At 45.5% G+C, this 22,632-nt stretch overlaps 1 protein-coding gene across 1 annotated transcript in view; it reads left to right on the top strand.

Annotated features, from left to right (window-relative positions):
- The window catches only part of MMP20 (matrix metallopeptidase 20), a 182,114-nt gene that overhangs the window by 71,285 nt on the left and 88,197 nt on the right, over positions 1 to 22,632 (top strand). The window contains 3 exon segments of the mRNA XM_063950674.1: positions 1,678 to 1,803; positions 1,894 to 1,999; positions 3,423 to 3,505. Coding sequence (XP_063806744.1) covers positions 1,678 to 1,803; positions 1,894 to 1,999; positions 3,423 to 3,505 — 315 coding nt within the window.

Raw genomic sequence — 22,632 nt, 5'->3', positions numbered from 1 at the left:
CACCTGAGCTGCCGGTGCGATGCCCCGTAATGTTGCGCCGTGGGGCATCGCCACAAGTGTATGGGGGCCATAACTGTTGTTAGAATCAGCTGGGGGGGGGTTAACACCTCCCAAAATGCACTGCATACAGTATCAGTAAGCCAGGCAATCTACCAAGAACTAAGTTGTAGGGTTTCCAAAGACTTTGATCTCATAAAACAATGTTAAGGTTGGGCACATTGGAATACAAATTGATTTTTAAATCTCCACATGTGATAAACTGGATTACAATTGTACAGTACTATTTTGTGAACTGTTGGTGGGTGAGCATTTTCAAAATATTCCCTCCCCAAATTGGTTTCATGTTTGGAATAATTGTTTTGCTAAAAAGAACACAAATCCTTACCCTATAGGGAGCTTTTGTGCTGATAACATAAAATGTTTTTCCAAACGGTATATGTTCAAGATACTGACTGTCGGGATCCCAGCAGTCGGAATACCGACACCCGTCAGAACACTGACGCTGGAATCCAGAACAGGTCAAGATCCCGATGTCGGAATCCCAACAGCCAGGATGCCGAAGGCAAGTATAGCCAGGAGGGTTAGGGGTAGGCTGCGGTGTGTGTGTGTGTGGGGGGGGGTAGGGTGAGGCTGCGGGGAGGGGGGGATAAGGTTAGGCACCACCATGGGGGTTAGGGTTAGGCTGCGGATTGGGGGAGGTTAGGGTTAGGCACTAAGGAGGGAGGTTAGGCTGCAGTAAGAAAGGGTTAGAGTTAGGGGGTAGGGGGGGAATTTGAACACTTACCTTGCCCCTGTCGGGATCATGACCATCGGGATACCAACGTTGGTATTGTGACCATCAGCATCCCGTCTGCCAGGCTCGCATACCGATTCCTTATAAATTATCTTCCTAAACTTCCTTTGTCATCATTCCCTCAATACATTCGGGATATAGATGGGGGGAATAAGACTCTCCTGGCAGTGGCACTAAGGTCCGGTATGGCATATTTGGCCCTCGATCGTTCACTAAAACCTTCCAAGTGCTCCCCCCCAGGTTAAATAATTGCCCATCCCTTCTCTAGTGCCTATCCCTAACCCCTCCCCCCTGCAGTCTAACCTTAACCCTCCTGCTGGCGCCTTACCCTAACTGTTGGCATTCTGAGAATATTTCACATGCCAACATTTCAGATGTTGACATTATGAACATGTCATCATTCTGAGGTTGTTGACCTGGTGCATGTTGACGTGCTGATCCATGTCAACAATCTATTGTTGACATTGTGGTGTTGACATGAATGTTGACATGATGAATGTCTACCATGTTACCGGCTTCCTTTTCCCAATTCTCCAGGTAACTTAGAAGTTCCATCTGAAATTGGGCAGAGTTTCTCGGCCTGATGCAGAATTGAATGGGATCTGGGTTTATGTTGCTCTCGAACTGTGTGGAAAAAAATGCATTTAGTCACCTGTATGTTGCGGTGTGCCCGCCCCTGTATCCACGCTCAGTTTGATACTAATCATCATCATCATCAGTAATCCCTTACACCTACCCTACACTAGGTGAAAAAGACATGCCTGGAGTTTAATATTTGATCACTAATTGTTATCTATTATTTTAATTTATCTTTAAAACCCAAATTGTTTATGTTAAGGTGAGAACTAATTATTGTTAATTAAATCAATTCAATTGTTAATTAGATCATGGGGACTCCTACCCTTTTGATGGACCTCAAGGTACTTTGGCTCATGCGTTTGCACCAGGTGAAGGTCTCGGAAGAGACACCCACTTTGACAATGCGGAAAGGTGGTCATCAGGAACAAATGGTGTGTGTGTATAATACTCATGTTAATTATACTATGAGCTGTAAATGTTATATATAAAGTGAAGTAATGTTATTGTTGACCACATTGTAGGGTTTAATCTATTCACGGTTGCTGCTCATGAATTTGGACATGCCTTGGGGCTTGGACATTCCAGTGACCCATCGGCTTTGATGTATCCGACCTACAAATACCAGCTGTCACGATCCGGGTATCTGGACGCCATTACTTACCCTTCAGATGCCTCCTAAGGCTGGCTCAGTGTTCCAGGACCGGATCCCGCTGTTCCTGAGTTTCCACATGCAGAATGTCAGAGTGGTGATTTCATCAGCCGCGGCCTCCGCTGTGCCCGCGTGGTTAAATGTGCGCTTGTCAGTCTGGCGTCTCCTGTCTCCTGTGGCCGGCGTCGCCATTACTGTTTCAATTCCCACATGGATTACAAACCAAACTTCCCTCCAAGTGTCTGCATGGGCGCAGCCATCTTGGATTTTGTCATCTGATCATTTCCACCAATCTGCTGTCTGTATTGTTGATTTGCATAATTGCCTAGCCAACCCCTTCCTTGCTGCAGGTATAAGTAAGCTGTGCCTGAGCAAGGAAGGCGTCAGTGCTTTGGTTGTCTAACCTAGTTCCAGTTTGTCTCTCTCCTGTGGTTGTCTTCCAGGTTCCAGCTCCTGTCTCCAGACTTCAGCTATAGAGACCCGCACCTGCATTCCATCTGCGGTGTAGCCTGACTCTCCGATCCATTCTGGACTCACCTGTTTCCAGTTATCAATCACCTGCTTCCAGCCCAGCTTCCAGCAGTGTACAGCTTCTCTTAAAGGGCCGGTGTCCTTTCTGCAGTTTACCACTCTCCACCGGTATTATTATTTCACCGCTCTCAAACTCCAAACTTCATTATCAATCACCTGCTTCCAGCCCAGCTTCCAGCAGTGTACAGCTTCTCTTAAAGGGCCGGTGTCCTTTCTGCAGTTTACCACTCTCCACCGGTATTATTATTTCACCGCTCTCAAACAATCACCTGCTTCCAGCCCAGCTTCCAGCAGTGTATAGCTTCTCTTAAAGGGCCGGTGTCCTTTTCTGCAGTTTACCACTCTCCACCGGTATTATTATTTCACCGCTCTCAAACTCCAAACTTCATTATTATTTCATCGCTCTCAAGTTCGTTATTATTTAACTGGTTCCAGCCAGTATCCACTCCGTACCAACAACAGTCTGGTTCCAGCCAGTATCCACAGCAGCCGTTTTACCTTCAGCAGCCCAGCCTTTCCTGGAACATCAGCTGGTACGATCCTGGGTTCTCTCCATTGCTACAGTCAGGCCTGGTAAGGACTTTCCAACTAGAAGATTATAAGAACTGTCTCACACTACCAGTGCCTGTGGCCCTTGCCACCCTGTAGTACCCAGGAATTGTATTTATCCTCTGTTGACTTTTATGTTTCCTTTTACTGCTGCTGTGTTACGGAGTTTGTCATAATAAACATCATTGACTTTTATCCTGGTTGTCGTGGTCACGCCTTCGGGCAGTTATTCTACATGTTACTTACATGTCTAGGGGTCTGGTACAACCTCCCAGGTTCCGTTACATCTCAGCCCCTACAACTGAGGCTGCCTCCCGTCAGCTCAGTCCCTCAGTTGTGACACCAGCATCCTATTGGATTCCGCTTGCCCAATGATGACGTGAGAGGGATACAAGCATTGTATGGTATGTAAAACATATTGTTCAACTACTTCTACTAGCTACTTATTAATATAAAACACTTTGGGGTATACAGCACTCAGCCCCTTTTGGTGCTATGTGTTACTTCAATCTCGTCATGTAATTAAACTAAATAATTAATTCCTGGATGCTGTGATTGTAAACACAAATAGATAACATTTATTTTTATTGTAACACGTATTCACTGGGTAATATGTACCCCCAACAATGTTATTGGCTCTAAATGAATCTACAGTACAGCTCACTGTCCCTCTCAAGGGCTCCAAATCTTGACAGATTGCATATGGTCTTAGTTCATTTGGATATGTAAGTCCCAATTTAAAAGTGCTTCTGGTGAGTGTCCACAAACGAAATATCCAAGTGCCGCCAAATGTAGAAATATAAATTGAAATTAAAATTGTCAAAAAATATCAAAAAGGTTTCTGTGAACAGAATCGGACTGCGGCTTCTGTGGTTATTTCTCCAAGATGTTTGGAACAACCTCCCAGCCGAGTTCCTTTAAAAACTATGCAAATATACCTAGAAGAATTATTGATTTGATTTAGATTTCATTTCTGTTCATTCATTTTGTTAATTACTAAAAATAAACTATTAACACTTCTATTTTTTTAAAGTATTCTTACTTTGCAGCATGGTTTCCACACCTGTCTAAAACTTTTGCACAGTACTGTATATAGATCTGGGAGAAGGAAACCACTCCCCCTATCAGCGTAAACAAACATTAGCACAATTACAGGAAGAAATGGCTGGCATAATGTGTATGGTAAAACATCGTAGGAAACAAGCAGGAAATCCAGAATCATTGCTTCAAGAGGATTGTTAGAATCAGGCCATTACAACCTTATGCTTGTTTTGGTCCCTGCCATGTTTCTTGCCACACACAGTAGCTTTGACCCCTATGAGGTGACTAAAAGAACGAGAGGAGTTAATTATATAGACATCTCGGTGCACAATACAGGTATCATTCTGCTATAACCTTGGAACCTTGGAAGAGGCTATACTGTCTTTCCAGAGCTACCTAGCTGTAACCCAGATGGAAATACCTTGTTTGTGCATTTTCTGCAGTTCCTGGGAGGACATAAATATTTAAATATAAATATAATGGCAGAACCAGGGAGAAAAGTCCATCTTAAACCCTGCAGAACCCCTGGAGCCTGGAGAGAAGGTTTTAGTTAAGAAGTCATGAGAATGAATGTCTTTGGTATAACTGAGGAATCTCATAGCAAAATGAATAAACCTGTTCTGGTGTCAAAAACTGATGGCACAATATGATTTTGTAATGATTATCCTAAATTAAATGTCATGTACTGCAGATATTTGACATTAATCCTAATGTAGATAAATTGATAATACAGGTGAGATGTAATAGCATCTGAGATTGCCAGAGGTGTGGGTGTCCGACAATTTTTAAAGCAGCAGTCATTTGCAAGGCATGGTTTTCTCGGACGCTATTACATCTTGCTTTATATCTGGATAAAGCTAAACATCTCACTGCCCTGGACTTAACAGAACAGAAATGTACTGGGAAGTTCTCCTTTTACGTGCTCTATATATCAAGTCATTACTAGTGGCCCTGAACTACTTTATTTATTTATTTATTTGATAAGCAGATGTTAGGATATGCCTGAGCCAAGTTCGGGATTGGCAGAGATCCACTAGGTTAATTTACCTGGAGTATAGCAACTGGCAAGACAAGGGTTAATTGCAGACAGACTGGATGCAAGATGACTTGGCAAGGCTGGGGTTAATTGTATACTTTGGCTAGGTGATACTGGCAAGGCATGCAAGTGAAGACAGCAAGACTTGATTAAATCAGATAGCAAAGCATGGGTTTATTGCAGGTCAGGTTAACAGGATACTGAAATGGTTACTGCAGACAGGCTTGATGTTAGGTGCGGCGGCTCGCGCCAGCACCCGACCGTTGCTAAGCAATGGTCCTGGTGCATCACATCCGCCGTGCCTCCTCCTACTCCCCGCTCAGCGCCTGGCAACGCCAGGACGCTGAGCGCTCTGAGCCGCCAGGTCCTTGACAACGGGGACGCCACAGGCGGACTGCGTTCCCCGTTGCCAGATAAGTGATTGCACCTGTTAGTCTGTAGTCGTGCAGCAGGGCAGCTACACGACATTGTCAATTTAAGTTCTCTACAGCTACTGGTACAGACTCCTGATATATTCTCCCTCAGGGCCTTACACAGACGCTGGTGATAGCTTCCTGTGAGCTGTTCCTGCTCCTGAGAATTCCTTGTTCAGTGTGCTGTTATCTGGTCTACCCTGTTCCAAGTGGTCCTGAGTCCTGGTGTTCGGAAGCCGGTCGTGGGAGTCTTTTCAGCCCTCCAGTCGATTGAAACCGTGCCTGTCATCTCGGGGTTCTCGTGCACTTGTGGTTACTCTCCCATGTTGTGAGTAGCGGCTTCTGCCACGTCTTGCGGCCTAGGCCGCAGTATTCTTGGATTATACTTGTTGCTGGTGTTTTTGCAGAGGTTTCCGCCTTAGCTGTCCTCCCCAGTGTCACGAACCGGTCTCTCACCTTTGCGGGTTCTGGGGTTCATCCGTTGCCAGTGCGGTTGCTCGCGGTGCTGTGCGCCCGTGTGGGGACACGGCGTGATCAATGGCACAGGTAATGCAGAGTCTGGGAACTGTGAGTGCGGGGACCAAATGGCCTAAGGCACTGCGGTGTGTCTGCTGTATAGGAGGTGGCCATGTTGGAGACCAAATAGCTAATACTGAGCACTTGTGAAAACACCTGTGGACAGGTGTAAGCCAATCCCGTGCTTGTGCTGCCTTTAAGTAGGCTGGGTTTATGTCACTCTGGGCCAGTGCTTTGTTGTATCAAAGCTGTGCTCTAGCTCTGAACTCTCTCCGTGCATTCCTGTGTGATTCCCGTGGTCCAGATATCGCCTCCGTTCCCAGAGGTCCGTTTTGCAGCCTTCACTGCCAAAGATCTACCGGCTCTCCATTGTGCTATCAGTCAATTGCACACCTATTGGAAATACTTGGATTCCCAGTGTCCTGCATGAGGTTACCTTGTCTGTCTGCCTATCATACAAAGTCTGGAGGATTCCAATTCCCTCAGCTGTTCGTTTGTTCAACTCTGCATTTAACCCATTCATCACCTCGCCATCTACTACAGTTTCACAGTGATCTCCGGAACCCGCAAGTAACCCAATTCAGTACTTTTTCTATGTTGTCATTACAAGGCTAATTCCTCACAGTCTCTCAGTTAACTCTTAAAACTCCATTGCAAATTCTTACAGTTAATTCTCCATGTCTGCATTAACCAGTTAAACACAATCTGCAGTTCAGCATCAAAGCCTGTTTATATTTGGACAATTCAACATTTATTCTTCAGCTTGTTTTTGCATATGTTTCCATGAACATTTCTTTTATTTATTTCTGAGTTTTCTCTTGCATATTATTTCTGTCATTCCTGCAATACTTCAGTATAATGATGATTAACAACTAGTCATTTAACTCCTTACTGAACTGTTACTTTAATAAATATATGAAACGGAACTTCCTTCGTCCTCCCTGTTTTCTTCATACCCCAGCACCTACCCCTGTGGTTGGTTCCAGGTTAACGGATTCACAAAAACACCCGGACCTGACAGTAAGCACTGGCCACATGGATCCGTCAAGTGACCAATTCGCAGGAGGCGGTGCTACGTCAAATATCCTTTCCCGTCTGGAAAACCAGGAGTCTATACAGACACAAATAGTGCAGTTTATGCAAACTATGGCAGACCGTTTAGAGACTCTTCATACAGCAATTAAAACGTCTCAAGTCCAGATTCCAACTCCGGTTGTCCCAGTTACCACTACAGCTTCTCCTGTGATGCTGCCTACGTCCCGCTTGCAGTTACCCTCTCCGAGTAAGTTTGACGGAACTCCAAAACTTTGCAGGGGATTCCTGAATCAATGCGAGATCCAGTTCGAACTGATGTCCGCCAGTTTCCCATCAGCTCGTTCTAAGGTCGCATATATTATTGCCCTCCTCTCCGGTCAGGCTCTGGAGTGGGCATCACCATTATGGGAGAGAGGTGATCCTATCCTCTCTAATTACAAAGAGTTTGTATCTTCTTTCCGGAGAATCTTTGACGAACCCGGCAGGACCACCTCAGCATCTTTGGAGATTCTCCGTCTACGTCAAGGTTTACGTCCTGTCAATCAATATATTGTTCAGTTTCGCACGTTGTCTTCAGAGTTAAACTGGAATGAGGAGGCCCTGATCGCCGCGTTTTGGAATGGACTTTCTGAGAGAATCAAGGACGATTTAACTATCCGGGATGTGCCAACTAAACTGGATGAATTGATTTCTCTCTGTAACAAACTTGACCTACGCTACAGGGAGCGATGTTTAGAGAAATCCAGGGCAGAGCGATCCAGTCCACGTTATCATCCTAGGCCTCGACAAGATTCTTCATCACAGTCTCCGGTAACGACAGACGAACCTATGCAGATTGGGCGCTCTCGCCTCACAGAAGAGGAACGACTTCGTCGTCGACAGGGTAACCTCTGCATGTACTGTGGGTCCTCTGAACACTTAGTTAAATTCTGCAAACTCCGACCGGGAAATTCTCGCTCCTAGCTTATTCAAGAGAGGTTAAGCTAGGAGTTACTCTAGAATCACGTTCTGGGAAAGAGCCGACCTTGTCTATTCAATTAGAAGTGCCAAGTTCTACAGTGAAAGTTTCAGCTCTCCTAGATTCTGGGGCAGCCGAGAACTTCATCTCCTCAGCCTTTGTCATGCGGTCTAAAGTTCAAACCATGCCTCTGGAAGCAGCAGTTGCCGTTACAGCAGTGGATGGAAGTCGAATTCCAGATGGTATAATTACTCATCGAACCGTATGTCTCAAGATGAAAGTTGGTGTGCTCCATTCCGAATACCTCTCCTTCTACGTGATTCCCAAAGCCTCTCAAGATGTGATACTTGGTTTACCTTGGCTGCAGAAACATAACCCTCAACTTAATTGGCAAACCATGGAAGTCCTTTCATGGGGTAAATCTTGTACCAAGAACTGTTTAGCCTCAATTGTACCTCTCCGGTCAATCAGCCTTCCCGACCTACCTCCGGTGTATCAATCCTTTGCGGATGTTTTCAGTAAACAAGCAGCAGACTCTCTACCTCCTCATCGCGAATGGGACTGCCCAATTGTCCTGGTTCCGGGTAAAACACCTCCTAGGGGACGAATTTATCCGCTATCCATCCCAGAGACGCAAGCTATGTCTGATTATATACAAGAAAATCTAACCAAAGGATTTATCAGACCATCTTCTTCACCTGCAGGAGCCGGATTCTTTTTCGTTAAGAAGAAGGACGGTGGGTTACGACCATGCATAGATTACCGTGGACTCAATGAGATCACTGTGAAAAACAAGTATCCATTACCCTTAATTCCAGAATTATTTGACCGGGTAAAAGGAGCTACTGTGTTTACAAAACTGGATCTCCGAGGGGCCTACAATTTAATCCGCATCCGAGAAGGGGACGAGTGGAAGACTGCTTTTAATACCCGGGATGGGCATTACGAATACCTTGTAATGCCTTTCGGTCTTTGTAATGCACCTGCAGTTTTTCAAAGCTATGTGAATGAACTTTTTCGTGATCTTCTCTACAAGTGTCTAGTAGTGTACCTGGATGATATCCTAATATTCTCTAGGGATATAAAGTCTCACCGTCACCAAGTTAAAGAGGTACTGACACGTCTGAGGAAAAATCAACTTTATTGTAAGTTAGAGAAGTGCACTTTTGAAGTATCTTCCATACCGTTCCTTGGTTACATCATTTCTGGATCAGAGCTATGTATGGATCCCGGTAAGGTACAAGCTATCCGAGATTGGTCCACTCCTACAACTCTCAAGAGGATTCAGCGATTTCTCGGCTTTGCTAATTTCTATAGGAGATTCATTAAGAATTATTCTACGTTAGCTGCTCCCATCACAGCCCTAACTCGTAAGGGAGCAAATCCTACGAACTGGTCTTCAGAAGCAATCAAAGCCTTCTCTGATTTAAAGCAAGCCTTTGTGTCAGCCCCCATTCTTCGACAGCCTGATCTGAATCGTCCCTTTCTACTAGAGGTGGATGCATCTACAGAAGCAGTAGGAGCTGTGTTGTCACAAGTCTTTGAAGATAAAAAGGTCCATCCCTGCGGATATTTCTCCCGTAAGTTCCTCCCGGCAGAACGTAATTATGCAATCGGTGAGCAAGAGTTACTTGCCATCAAGTTGGCATTTGTGGAGTGGAGATACCTTCTAGAAGGAGCTCAACATCGCATTACAGTTTATACTGATCATAAGAATCTTCTGTATCTGCAGTCAGCTCAGTGTTTGAATCCACGACAAGCCCGATGGGCGCTTTTCTTCTCACGATTTGATTTCAAACTCACCTATCGTCCAGGGTCTCAGAACAAAAAGGCAGATGCCCTTTCCCGGTCCTTTGCTTCTTCTGAATTAAATGATGCTACCACGAATCAAGCCATTGTGAATCCTAGGTCCTTTTTAATGACTCGAACCTCTCCAGTTCCTCCGCCTGGCAAGACCTTTGTCGCCACAAGTCTTCGAAAACGGCTGCTTACCTGGGCTCACTCCTCTTCCTTCATGGGTCATCCTGGGGTTCTAAAGACTCTCAAGTTTATTCAACAGTCTTATTGGTGGCCACGTCTCAAAGCCGATGTCCAAGAGTTTATAGCAGCATGTCCTAAATGTGCCCAACATAAGAGTCCAAGAAGTTCTCCACCAGGTTTGTTACATCCACTATCCATACCCAAACAACCATGGACTCATATCTCAATGGATTTCGTGACCGATCTACCTCCATCAAAAGGGCGAAATACCATTTGGGTGATAGTGGATCGATTTTCGAAAATGACACATTTCATTCCATTAACTGGGTTACCATCAGCCCCTTTACTAGCCAGATTGTTCATCTCTGAAATCTTCAAGTTGCATGGCCTTCCTCGAGAAATTGTTTCTGATCGGGGAACACAGTTTGTGGCCAAGTTTTGGAGGTCGCTTTGTTCATCTTTAAATGTCAAGTTGAACTTTTCTTCTGCATATCATCCTCAGACAGATGGACAAACTGAGAGAGTCAACCAAGACCTTGAAACATTTCTCCGGCTATATATATCGTCCTCACAGGATGACTGGGTTGACTACCTTCCATTGGCAGAATTTGCTCATAATAATCTCTTCCATTCATCTTCAGAATCTACGCCCTTTTATATTAACTTCGGCTTTCATCCTCGTGTGCCAGAGTTTCATCCATTGCCAGCCCTAGAGGTCCCAGCGGCAGATCAAGAGCTTCAACGTCTATCTAGCATCTGGAGTTGTGTACGTAAGTCCTTGGTCAAAACTTCCGCTCGTTATAAATCTTTTGCAGATAAAAAACGTAAAGCTGTACCGAATTACAAAGTGGGAGACCAAGTTTGGATTTCTACGCGCAATCTCAAGTTCAAAGTTCCTTCTAAGAAATTTGCTCCCAGGTTTATTGGTCCATTTCCCATTGTAAAGGTACTCAACCCTGTGTCATACAAAGTCAAGCTGCCACCGTCTTTGAGAATTCCTAACGCCTTTCATACATCTTTACTGAAGCCTTTGATTCTCAATAAGTTCCGTACTACCCAGTCCAAATCTCCTAAAGTTCACTCTTTGCAGAATGAGGAATTTGAAGTTAAAGAGATTGTGGACTCACGTTCCCGATATGGACGTTTACAGTTTCTGGTCGACTGGAAGGGTTACGGCCCGGAGGAGAGATCCTGGGTTTTCTCTGAAGATGTTCATGCTCCAAGACTGGTACAGAAATACTTCTCCAAAAATCCTGACAAGGTTCAAAGGTGTTCGGAGACCACCCGTAGAAGAGGGGGTACTGTCACGAACCGGTCTCTCACCTTTGCGGGTTCTGGGGTTCATCCGTTGCCAGTGCGGTTGCTCGCGGTGCTGTGCGCCCGTGTGGGGACACGGCGTGATCAATGGCACAGGTAATGCAGAGTCTGGGAACTGTGAGTGCGGGGACCAAATGGCCTAAGGCACTGCGGTGTGTCTGCTGTATAGGAGGTGGCCATGTTGGAGACCAAATAGCTAATACTGAGCACTTGTGAAAACACCTGTGGACAGGTGTAAGCCAATCCCGTGCTTGTGCTGCCTTTAAGTAGGCTGGGTTTATGTCACTCTGGGCCAGTGCTTTGTTGTATCAAAGCTGTGCTCTAGCTCTGAACTCTCTCCGTGCATTCCTGTGTGATTCCCGTGGTCCAGATATCGCCTCCGTTCCCAGAGGTCCGTTTTGCAGCCTTCACTGCCAAAGATCTACCGGCTCTCCATTGTGCTATCAGTCAATTGCACACCTATTGGAAATACTTGGATTCCCAGTGTCCTGCATGAGGTTACCTTGTCTGTCTGCCTATCATACAAAGTCTGGAGGATTCCAATTCCCTCAGCTGTTCGTTTGTTCAACTCTGCATTTAACCCATTCATCACCTCGCCATCTACTACAGTTTCACAGTGATCTCCGGAACCCGCAAGTAACCCAATTCAGTACTTTTTCTATGTTGTCATTACAAGGATAATTCCTCACAGTCTCTCAGTTAACTCTTAAAACTCCATTGCAAATTCTTACAGTTAATTCTCCATGTCTGCATTAACCAGTTAAACACAATCTGCAGTTCAGCATCAAAGCCTGTTTATATTTGGACAATTCAACATTTATTCTTCAGCTTGTTTTTGCATATGTTTCCATGAACATTTCTTTTATTTATTTCTGAGTTTTCTCTTGCATATTATTTCTGTCATTCCTGCAATACTTCAGTATAATGATGATTAACAACTAGTCATTTAACTCCTTACTGAACTGTTACTTTAATAAATATATGAAACGGAACTTCCTTCGTCCTCCCTGTTTTCTTCATACCCCAGCACCTACCCCTGTGGTTGGTTCCAGGTTAACGGATTCACAAAAACACCCGGACCTGACACCCAGTACACGATGGTGCCGTGTAGGGTGTGGACAGTATTACTTTTGTTGTCCTTTTCCTTTGGCGGCGTGCCGCACATACGTTTAGTTTTTAGTTCTGTAGTAGCCCCTAGCTCTGAGTTTTGTTTAGTTAGAGGTCCCCTTGTTATCATCCCGTCTCAGTTTACGCCTTATCTCATATTAAGACCGGGGGGCATCGGAGTTGGGCAGACTTAATCCGCCCTTCAAACGCGGCTGCCGTGGGCCCAAGAACACATAGTCTCGCAGGCGTAGACTGACCACGGGGGTGGAACAACAAAGGTAGGGTCCTAGGGGTTACTGCTATACCTTGTCCTTATTGCAGCGTCCCGTTCCTGTGCTCGGAACTTACCCACTCACTAGCTTACGTTCTAAGCACAGAGAACGTAACATTATCAACGGCCAACACAAAAAAAAAAAAAAATCTGATTATTTTACCAGGGTGGCCTTGAAATTCGGTCCTCGTGAATCCGGCAGTGCTAGGACAGAATCCCAGCCAGCTTTTGGCCAATCAGATTCAGGAACTCACTCAGATGGTTCAGGATCTTACCCTTCGGGTGAGGTCGCAGGAAGATCTTTTACGAGCCTCCCCGGGTATGGTTCCTGAACCAAAGATGCACCTTCCTGATCGCTTTTCGGGTAACCGAAAAGATTTCTTTAATTTTAAGGAAGCCTGTAAACTTTATTTTCGTTTAAGGCCCCGGTCCTCAAGTACTGAGTCTCAGCGGGTGGGCATTGTGATGTCTCTGCTTCAAGGCGATCTACAAACCTGGGATTTTGGGTTGAAATCCGATGATGCAGCCTTGTTAACAGTAGATGCCTTCTTAAAGTCATTAGGCCTTTTGTATGATGAGCCAGATAGGGAAGCGTCGGCTGAGAACCACCTGCGTGCACTTAAATAGGGTAAAAATCCCGCAGAGGCATATTGGCCCTCATTCCGAGTTGTTCGCTCGGTATTTTTCATCGCATCGCAATGAAAATCCGCTTAGTACGCATGCGCAATGTTCGCACTGCGACTGCGCCAAGTAACTTTGCTATGTAGAAAGTAATTTTACTCACGGCTTTTTCATCGCTCCGGCGATCGTAATGTGATTGACAGGAAATGGGTGTTACTGGGCGGAAACACGGCGTTTCAGGGGCGTGTGGCTGAAAACGCTACCGTTTCCGGAAAAAACGCAGGAGTGGCCGGAGAAACGGTGGGAGTGCCTGGGCGAACGCTGGGTGTGTTTGTGACGTCAAACAGGAACGACAAGCACTGAACTGATCGCACAGGCAGAGTAAGTCTGAAGCTACTCTGAAACTGCTAAGTAGTTAGTAATCGCAATATTGCGAATACATCGGTCGCAATTTTAAGAAGCTAAGATTCACTCCCAGTAGGCGGCGGCTTAGCGTGTGTAACTCTGCTAAATTCGCCTTGCGACCGATCAACTCGGAATGAGGGCCCTTGTACAGAATTTCGCCGTTGGTCGAACGACTGTGGCTGGAATGATCCTGCCCTGCGCAGTCAGTTTCACCTCGGTCTGTCTGAAGAAATCAAGGATAGTCTCCTTCAGTATCCAGCTCCGGAGACTTTAGATAAGCTCATGGAGCTTGCTATTAAGATAGATCGTCATCTCCGAGAGCGGAGGGCTGAAAGAGGAGCTGATTTCAGGTCTAGTCCGTGTGTGTATGCTTTCCCTGAGGACGCCGAGGAGCCCATGCAAGTGGGTCTCTCCCGGCTGTCTCCAGAGGATAGAGCCAGAAGGCTAAATTCAGGGCTCTGCTTATATTGTGGTGACAAGGGACATGTTGCGCGTAACTGCCCAAATAAACAGGGAAACGCTCTGACCAAGTGAATTGTGAGGGGGTTCACTTGGGTCTGCAGTTAATTTCCTCAAATGATTCCTTGTTAATTCCTGTAAAAATCTCTTTTGGTAATCTCAGTTCATTTGTTTCAGCCTTCATTGACAGCGGAGCTGCCGGGAACTTTATGGATCTTGCTTGGGCTCAGGCTTTGTGCTAGATGCCGCGGTCCGCGGAGCCGCTCGGGCTGCTTCCGAGCGACGCTCACGGCCGCCGCACCTCTCTCCCTGCCCGCCCGGCGCCTAGCAATGCCAGGACGCCGTGCGTACTGTAGCCGCCGGGTCCCTGGCAACGCTAGGACGCCGGGCGTCCACAGCCGCTGGGTCCATAGCAACGGGGACGTCATTGGCGGACCGCGTTCCCCGTTGCCAGATAAAGATTGATTAGTTGCTCGTGCAGCAGGGCAGCTGCACGGCAACTAGTAATTAGGGTCTGGGGGCTGGTCTTGCTGGCCCTCCTGTCATTGGCCAGCAGGGCCTTTTTATGGGAGCCAGCACACTACAGCCTCGCCGGTGATAGCTTTCTGTATGCTGTTCCTGCCTTGCAACGTCTGTTCCTGGTCAGCTGTATCTGGTCGATCCTGCTCCCTGCGCTCCTGAGTCCTGGAGTTCTGAAGCCGGTCCTGGGAATCCTTCCTGTCCAAGTGAACCTGTTGCAGTCATCTGGGGGTTCTCGCTTGTTGGGGTTCTCTCCCGGTTTCGTGAGTAGTGGCTTCTGCCGCGGGTTGCGGCCTAGGCCGCTTAAGTCCTTGTGTTAATTTTGTATTGGTGGTTTTTGCGGAGGTTTCCGCTTTTCACTGTCCTCCCCGGTACACGGCGGTGCCGTGTGTGGGTGTGGACAGTGGTGTCTTTTGTTGTTCTTTTCCTTTGGCGGCGTGCCGCACATATATTTAGTTTTAGGGCAGTTAGTAGCCCCTAGCTTTCTGTTTGCTTTAGTTAGAGGTCCCCTTGTTATTATCCTGTCTCGGCTCACGCCTTGTCTCACTCTAAGACCTGGGGGCATCGGAGTTGGGCAGACCTAATCCGCCCTTCAAACGCGGCTGCCGTGGGCCCAAGAAACCATAGTCACTCAGGCGTGAACTGACCACACGGGTAAAACAATGGAGGTAGGGTGCTAGGGGCTATTCCCGTACCATCCCTTACTTCAGCGTCACGTCCTGGTGCTCTGGACTTACTACGCAACATCTCTCTAGTTCTGAGCATCAGGAACGTAACATTATCACCGGCCCAAAAAACAAAAAAAACAAAAAATATAAAGAGTTATTTGTTTTTGGTGGGCCTTGAAATTCGGCCTCATGAATCCGGCAGTATTAGGACCGAATCACAGCTAGCTTTTGGCCAACCAGATTCAGGAACTAACTCAGATGGTTCAGGATCTTACTCTTCGGGTGAGATCGCAGGAAGATCTTTTGCGAGCCTCCCCGAGTATGATTCCAGAACCAAAGATGCACCTTCCTGACCATTTTTCAGGTAACCAAAAGGATTTTTTTAATTTCAAGGAGGCTTGTAAGCTTTATTTTCATTTAAGGCCCCGATCCTCTGGTACTGAGTCTCAACGGGTCGGGATTGTGATGTCATTACTACAAGGCGATCCGCAAACCTGGGCTTTTGGGCTAAAAGCCGATGATGTTGCCTTGCTTTCTGTAGATGCTTTTTTTAAGTCCCTAGGCCTTTTGTACGATGACCCTGATAGGGAAGCGTTGGCTGAGAGCCACCTGCGTGCACTTAAGCAAGGGAAAAATCCAGCAGAGGCGTATTGTACCGAGTTTCGCCGTTGGTCGAACGACTGTGGCTTTAATGACCCAGCCCTGCGCAGTCAGTTTCGCCTCGGTTTGTCTGAAGTTATTAAAGACAGTCTCCTTCAGTACCCCGCTCCAGAGACTTTAGACAAACTCATGGAGCTTGCTATTAAAATTGATCGTCGTCTCCGGGAGCGGAGGGCTGAAAGAGGAGCTAGTTTCAGGCCTAGTCCACGTGTGTATACTTTCCCTGAGGACGTCAAGGAGCCCATGCAAATGGGTCTCTCCCGGCTGTCCCCAGAGGAAAGAACCAGAAGGCTAAATTCTGGTCTTTGCTTGTATTGTGGTGGCAAGGGACATATCGCGCGTAATTGCCCGAATAAGCAGGGAAACGCTCTGACCAAGTGAATTGTGAGGGGGTTCACTTGGGTCTGCAACTGACCTTCTCTTGATTCCTTATTAGTTCCTGTAAAAATTTCCTTTGGTAGTCTCAGTTCGTTGGTGTCGGCCTTTGTCGACCGTGGAGCTGCGGGAAATTTCATGGATCTTGGTTGGGCTCAGGCTTTGGGCGTTCCACAGATACCTTTGGATAAACATATCACCATCCACGGTTTGGATGGTGGTCCGCTTTCTAATGGGGAAATCACTCACCGCACACCTCCAGTACAACTGACAGTGGGGGCCCTACATTCGGAGAAAATGGAATTTTACCTTACCCATTGTCCGGCTGTCCCCGTAGTGTTGGGTCACCCCTGGCTTGCCTTTCATAATCCCACCATAGATTGGCGGTCTGGGGCAGTGACGTGCGGTGAGGTCAATGGCTGGGGAGGCACTGGCCAGTGTGGATGCGGAAATTATGATGCGATGAGTGAAAGAAAGAGAGACAAAGAGGGAGGGGGTGACTGGGGGATAGTGTTAGAGATCGGACAATGAAAGTGGGGCCACATAGGCCCTCATTCCGAGTTGGTCGCTGAGATTCATCGCATCGCAAATGTACGAAAACTAAGTGTCTGCGCATGCGCAAAAGCGTAAATACGCATGCGCGAGTACATACGTACGACATTAGTGCAAAAATGCCAAATTTAAACCAACACGTAAATGGCAAACGAAAACGAGGAGTGGCGGAGGCGTGGCGGAGGCGTGGCGGAGGCGTGGCGGAGGCGAGACTTCGCAATGCTCCGACATGGGCGTGAAAGTGGGCGTACAGTGTGGGAGTATGCAACTCGCAATGGGCGTGTTTTTCGCAATTATACCTTGTCGCTGTTAAATCTAACATAGGAAACCGTAGCAACCTTCACGCAGCAGCCGAGTAGGTCTGCAGTTACTCTACATTTGCGAAGTACTGTTACCAAGTGTGTATGCAGTAATTAGCTGTTAATTGGAGAGCACATTCATCTGATGGCCAATTACTAGCTAATTACTGCGCAGATGAAAGTTAGCAAATAGCAATTGTCTGAACCAACATTACATGTTTATTCTACTCACATATAAATCACACACACTGCCAAATAAGGTTGTTTTTAGTGTTAAAGTTGGTGTGTAAACATTTTTTTTTTTAATGTTTGTAAGAATAACAAATACAAACAAGTGAAATAAACATTTAAATTTAAAGCTGCAACATTTTTGCTAAAGAAACCGACACCCACATAATGCAGCATACCCTTTCATTTTGTCAGAAATGTAACATTAATTTTTGTTTATAATATTTGACAATGTTTTAAATGATGTCCTGTTGATCAATAGATAAATCTAAAAAGTGTTGTGTCAGTTTACTTAATATGGACATTAAAGTGTGGTGCAAAGCATACCTGTATTTGTTGGATGATGCAATTTTGTGGGAGAAATTGCAGATTGGTCCACAAGTGTCTATATGCTGACCTAATTTTTCTGGAACTAACATTTACCTAATGCATTACCTTGAATAAATTGCACAATTTTTATTTAATTTTTTTTTATTACTGTAGTAAGATTTCACAACATGAAAACAACATGGCTACACGTGAGTCTCACAGGCAGAGATGGACCAAGCAGCAAGCATATGGCACTGACACAAATGATAGAGCAGAACTTAGTACTCTGCAAAATTCAGCTTCTGACTAAATTATAATTTGTAATCAAAAATAATACATATTACACACCCTGCCACACAAAAATTTTGCCACAACTGAGAAAGAATTAGGATCCACCACACAAACACAACAATACATAGCACACTAGTAAGAGGAAGATGGCTCTGGTGTTTATACCCAAAAACTCACAGGCTACAATACCTCCAAACATAAATAATACATTTCACTAAGAGGGAGTTATCCATTCTGGCCACACAAGCCAACTCCAAAATAACATAGAGGCAACATGAAAAACATGGGTGCTGCCCATCTGGAGAGACATCACTTTCTTTTTTTTCTCCCCGCCTGAGGCTGTTCTTCTTGGCTTGGTCTGCGGAGCGACCTTCGTTGGGCCTGCCCAGTGGGCTGTTCTTCCTGGGCAGGGGCAGGGGAGGGAGCCGATGTGGGTGGCTCTCTGCCACTGTGGGCAAGGGAGACAGCGATGGCCTGGAGCCCTTGCAAGATGTTATTTGCAAGGCTTTGGAATGAGGAGGCAAGTTGTTCTTGGCCCTGCCTGATCTCTGCCAGACCTTGGCAGAGTTGAGCAACACCTTGCTCAACACTGGTTCGGTGCTCAGTGAGCCGGACAGCTATCTGGCTTACCTCCCGGAGGATCCCGTCTTGAAACGCATTTAGGCTCTCACCATACCTAGCGATTTCAAGCAGGATCTCCGGGATAGCAGAGGGTTGGGTGGGGGGGCCAGTAGGAACCTGCAGAGGTGGGATTTGTGGCCCCACACTGGCAGACCCACTAGGTCCCTCCACCTCAGCCTCAGCCACATAACCCTCCTGTGACTCAAACTGATCATCCCCCTGTGCTGTGTTTTGTGGCAAGCAAATAGAAGAATGTGTGGGAAAAGAGTACAATAAAAAATTAGATTTAATTTTATAAATACTGTTTAAATTGCAGACAAATACATGTGTAAACTTACCTGGCAAGTCATGTCCCGTCAGGATCTCAGGCAGGTCCGTGTCCATATTTGACACCCCTTGGGCCTCCTCATAACTGATACAGGGCATCGCCATCTCCTCCAAGTCTGTAAACTCCACAGCGACAGATGGTCCTCCCCCTGTAGCCCTTGAGGCATTCCACTCCGCAGACCTCTTTGCCTTCAGGCGGGATTTGAAGTCGGCCCACCTACATATGTATTGTGAAAGAGGGGCAAAGTAGAGTATTATTATTTGTGTATGTAAATATCTAGGACACATGTTCTGCTTCTGTTTGCTATACATAACATCACATGTCACTACATTTTTAAGACAACTTAGCACAGAAAAAGGACTGGCAAGATGCACTTACCGTCGTCTAACTTCCTGCGATGTTCTGACGACAGAGCCAACTTCATTCACAGAATGTGTGATGTCCCTCCAGATGCGATCTTTTGTAGCAGCACCCATGTTTTTGGGGCCTCTATGTACTTTGGACATGGCCTGCGTGACCAAGACACGCAACTCCCTCTTAGTGAATGCTGGCTGTCTTTTCTTACGTCTGGAGGTAGCCTGTGAGGTTTCTTCCTGCTGCTCCTCACCATCTTCCTCCTCACTAGCAGCTTCTGTCTGTTGTGTTTGTGTGGCTAATGCTGATTCCTCCTCAGTTTGTCCAGTATGTGTGTGTGGCAGGGTATCCCCACTCAATTGTTGGGGCTCAGAACCTGACATTTGCAGAGTACTAGGTCCTGCCCGTTCAGAATCCGCAGAGGCGTATTCCAACATCCGTTTCTGGCACTCTAGGCGTTTTTTCGCCAATGCCATCTGCTGCTGTGCAATGCGGTCCATCTCTGCTGTTAATTCCTCACGAGAAGCCATGTTGGAGATGACGTGTGTACGCCCAGGTGTGTGCCTATTTATACCTACGTGCGACGCGTTCATTCACACAGGTGTACAGTATGGTAATCTTGCTATTGATTGCACTGCTTATTTAAGGGCCTACTTTGCACGCTGTGAGTGTTGGTAGTTTGAAGTTTGTCGTAGTTGCAGTTTGGTTTGTTGGCCCGTGCGTGAAGGTGCTAAAGTACTTTTCTGAGTGAGTAATTGTCAAGCATACCTTTGTCCGTTTGTTCGCGTTTAGCATATAGACAGTATTGCATACTTTTTGCGAAATTCCGTTTGTGAGTATTCGTGCATTCGTCTTGTTCAATTTTCCTGTTTTTTTTTTTTTTTTTGGCTTTTGGATTATTAAATGTTTAATTTTGTAAATATATATTTTGATTGTACATTTTTAACACTAAACCTGTGCTTCAGTGTTGCTGTTGTGTGGACTAATGTTAAAATGTTGTTCTTACTGTAATTTTTGGTCTCTTGTAGGTGTCTTATTTGTGGTGACTTAAACCCGTTTTCTTTTAGTTCATTAGTGTGACCTCGAGCACTAATTGGCATTTATTTTCTTTCTTTGGAGCTGGTAAGTCCCATTTGCCTGTGTTGGTGCCTGTTTGTGTTAATGGTCTCTATGTTGTTCTTACTGTCATTTTTGGTCTCTTGTAGGTGTCTTATTTGTGGTGACTTAAACCCGTTTTCTTTTAGTTCATTAGTGTGACCTCGAACACTAATTGGCATTTATTTTCTTTCTTTGGAGCTGGTAAGTCCCATTTGCCTGTGTTGGTGCCTGTTTGTGTTAATGGTCTCTATGTTGTTCTTACTGTCATTTTTGGTCTCTTGTAGGTGTCTTATTTGTGGTGACTTAAACCCGTTTTCTTTTAGTTCATTAGTGTGACCTCGAACACTAATTGGCATTTATTTTCTTTCTTTGGAGCTGGTAAGTCCCATTTGCCTGTGTTGGTGCCTGTTTGTGTTAATGGTCTCTATGTTGTTCTTACTGTCATTTTTGGTCTCTTGTAGGTGTCTTATTTGTGGTGACTTAAACCCGTTTTCTTTTAGTTCATTAGTGTGACCTCGAACACTAATTGGCATTTATTTTCTTTCTTTGGAGCTGGTAAGTCCCATTTGCCTGTGTTGGTGCCTGTTTGTGTTAATGGTCTCTATGTTGTTCTTACTGTCATTTTTGGTCTCTTGTAGGTGTCTTATTTGTGGTGACTTAAACCCGTTTTCTTTTAGTTCATTAGTGTGACCTCGAACACTAATTGGCATTTATTTTCTTTCTTTGGAGCTGGTAAGTTCCATTTGCCTGTGTTGGTGCCTGTTTGTGTTTGTTCAAAGTGTTTTGCTTATGTTTGTCAGCCATCTTTATTATAATTAATCTTATTTTTCCCAGGATTGTTCTGCAAAGTAGTGCTGTTCTTGCCTGTACTAGCTACTAAAGGGCTAACTTTGTTTTTTAATTTTTTAGAGATGTCTAACCGATTTTTGTAAATTTATACTTAGGTGTTTGTGATGTCTTTGATAGTCTTATTATGTTTTTTTTTTTTTTTAAACAATATGTAGGTTTCACACTTTTAATTTGTGTTTATCCTTTTTTGTCTCAATTTCACATTTTCCCGGAATTGAACCCAGAAAAAATGTCTTATGCTCCTGCAGTAAGTTGACACCCCGTTTTTTTTTGGGTTTTTTTAAATTTAGTTTTTTGGCTTTGCATTTGTCTTATTCAACATATGTGTTAATCTTTTTTAAAGTGTGTGATGGCAGTGTTTGTGGCAGCAGAAGCCCTCCCACCCCAACCCACGGCAGCACTCCCACCCCAACCGCCAGCCCCACAACCACAACCGGCTCCTCATCAACCAAGGCAACGGAGGCGTGCTAGGCCACCAATTTTCCGAACCCGTGTCCTACTTTTTGGGATGCCAGATGATGTTGTTGTGCGTAGATACAGGCTGCCACCACATCTAATCCTAGACTCTCTCTCCATAATAGAGAGTGATCTGGAGTCTTCAATTCGGTATCCTACAGCAATACCACCATTGACACAATTCCTTGCTGTGTTACATTTTTTGGCTACAGGGTCTTTTCAGCATGTAGTTGGAGACCTGGTTGGCATGTCGCAGGGCCAGTTCAGTAAGGTCCTGCGGCGTGTCAGCCAGGCTTTCCTAAAGCGGGTTAAGCAATTTATTGCTATGCCTTTGGATGTTGGTGCCCTAGATGTGGTGAAGCGGCAATTTGAGGAAGGTGGTAGTCGCTTCCCACATGTTATTGGGGTTGTGGATGGCACACATGTAGCTATTCAGCCACCAAGACATAATGAAGAAATTTTTAGAAACAGGAAACTGTTTCATTCTCTGAATGTAATGGTTGTTTGTGGGCCATCCCTCCAGATCCTTTCCCTGAATGCCAAGTTTCCCGGAAACTCACATGATGCGTATGTCATTAGACAAACAGGGATATGGCACAGATTAAGATCAAGTCAACGAGCAGACATGTGGTTATTGGGTGAGTTGGCCAACATAATTTCCTGTAATTTTTACCAAATTATCGGAATATACTATTTCTAATTTTTACTTCTCATCAAACAGGAGACCGTGGATATCCTTGCACCCCCTGGCTCATGACTCCTTAC

This window comes from Pseudophryne corroboree, chromosome 2 (assembly GCF_028390025.1).
Source record: "Pseudophryne corroboree isolate aPseCor3 chromosome 2, aPseCor3.hap2, whole genome shotgun sequence".
In the NCBI taxonomy this organism is placed as follows: Eukaryota; Metazoa; Chordata; class Amphibia; order Anura; family Myobatrachidae; genus Pseudophryne; species Pseudophryne corroboree.
The sequence above is the reverse complement of the archived record's forward strand: the minus strand, read 5'-3'. Positions and strand labels throughout refer to the sequence as shown.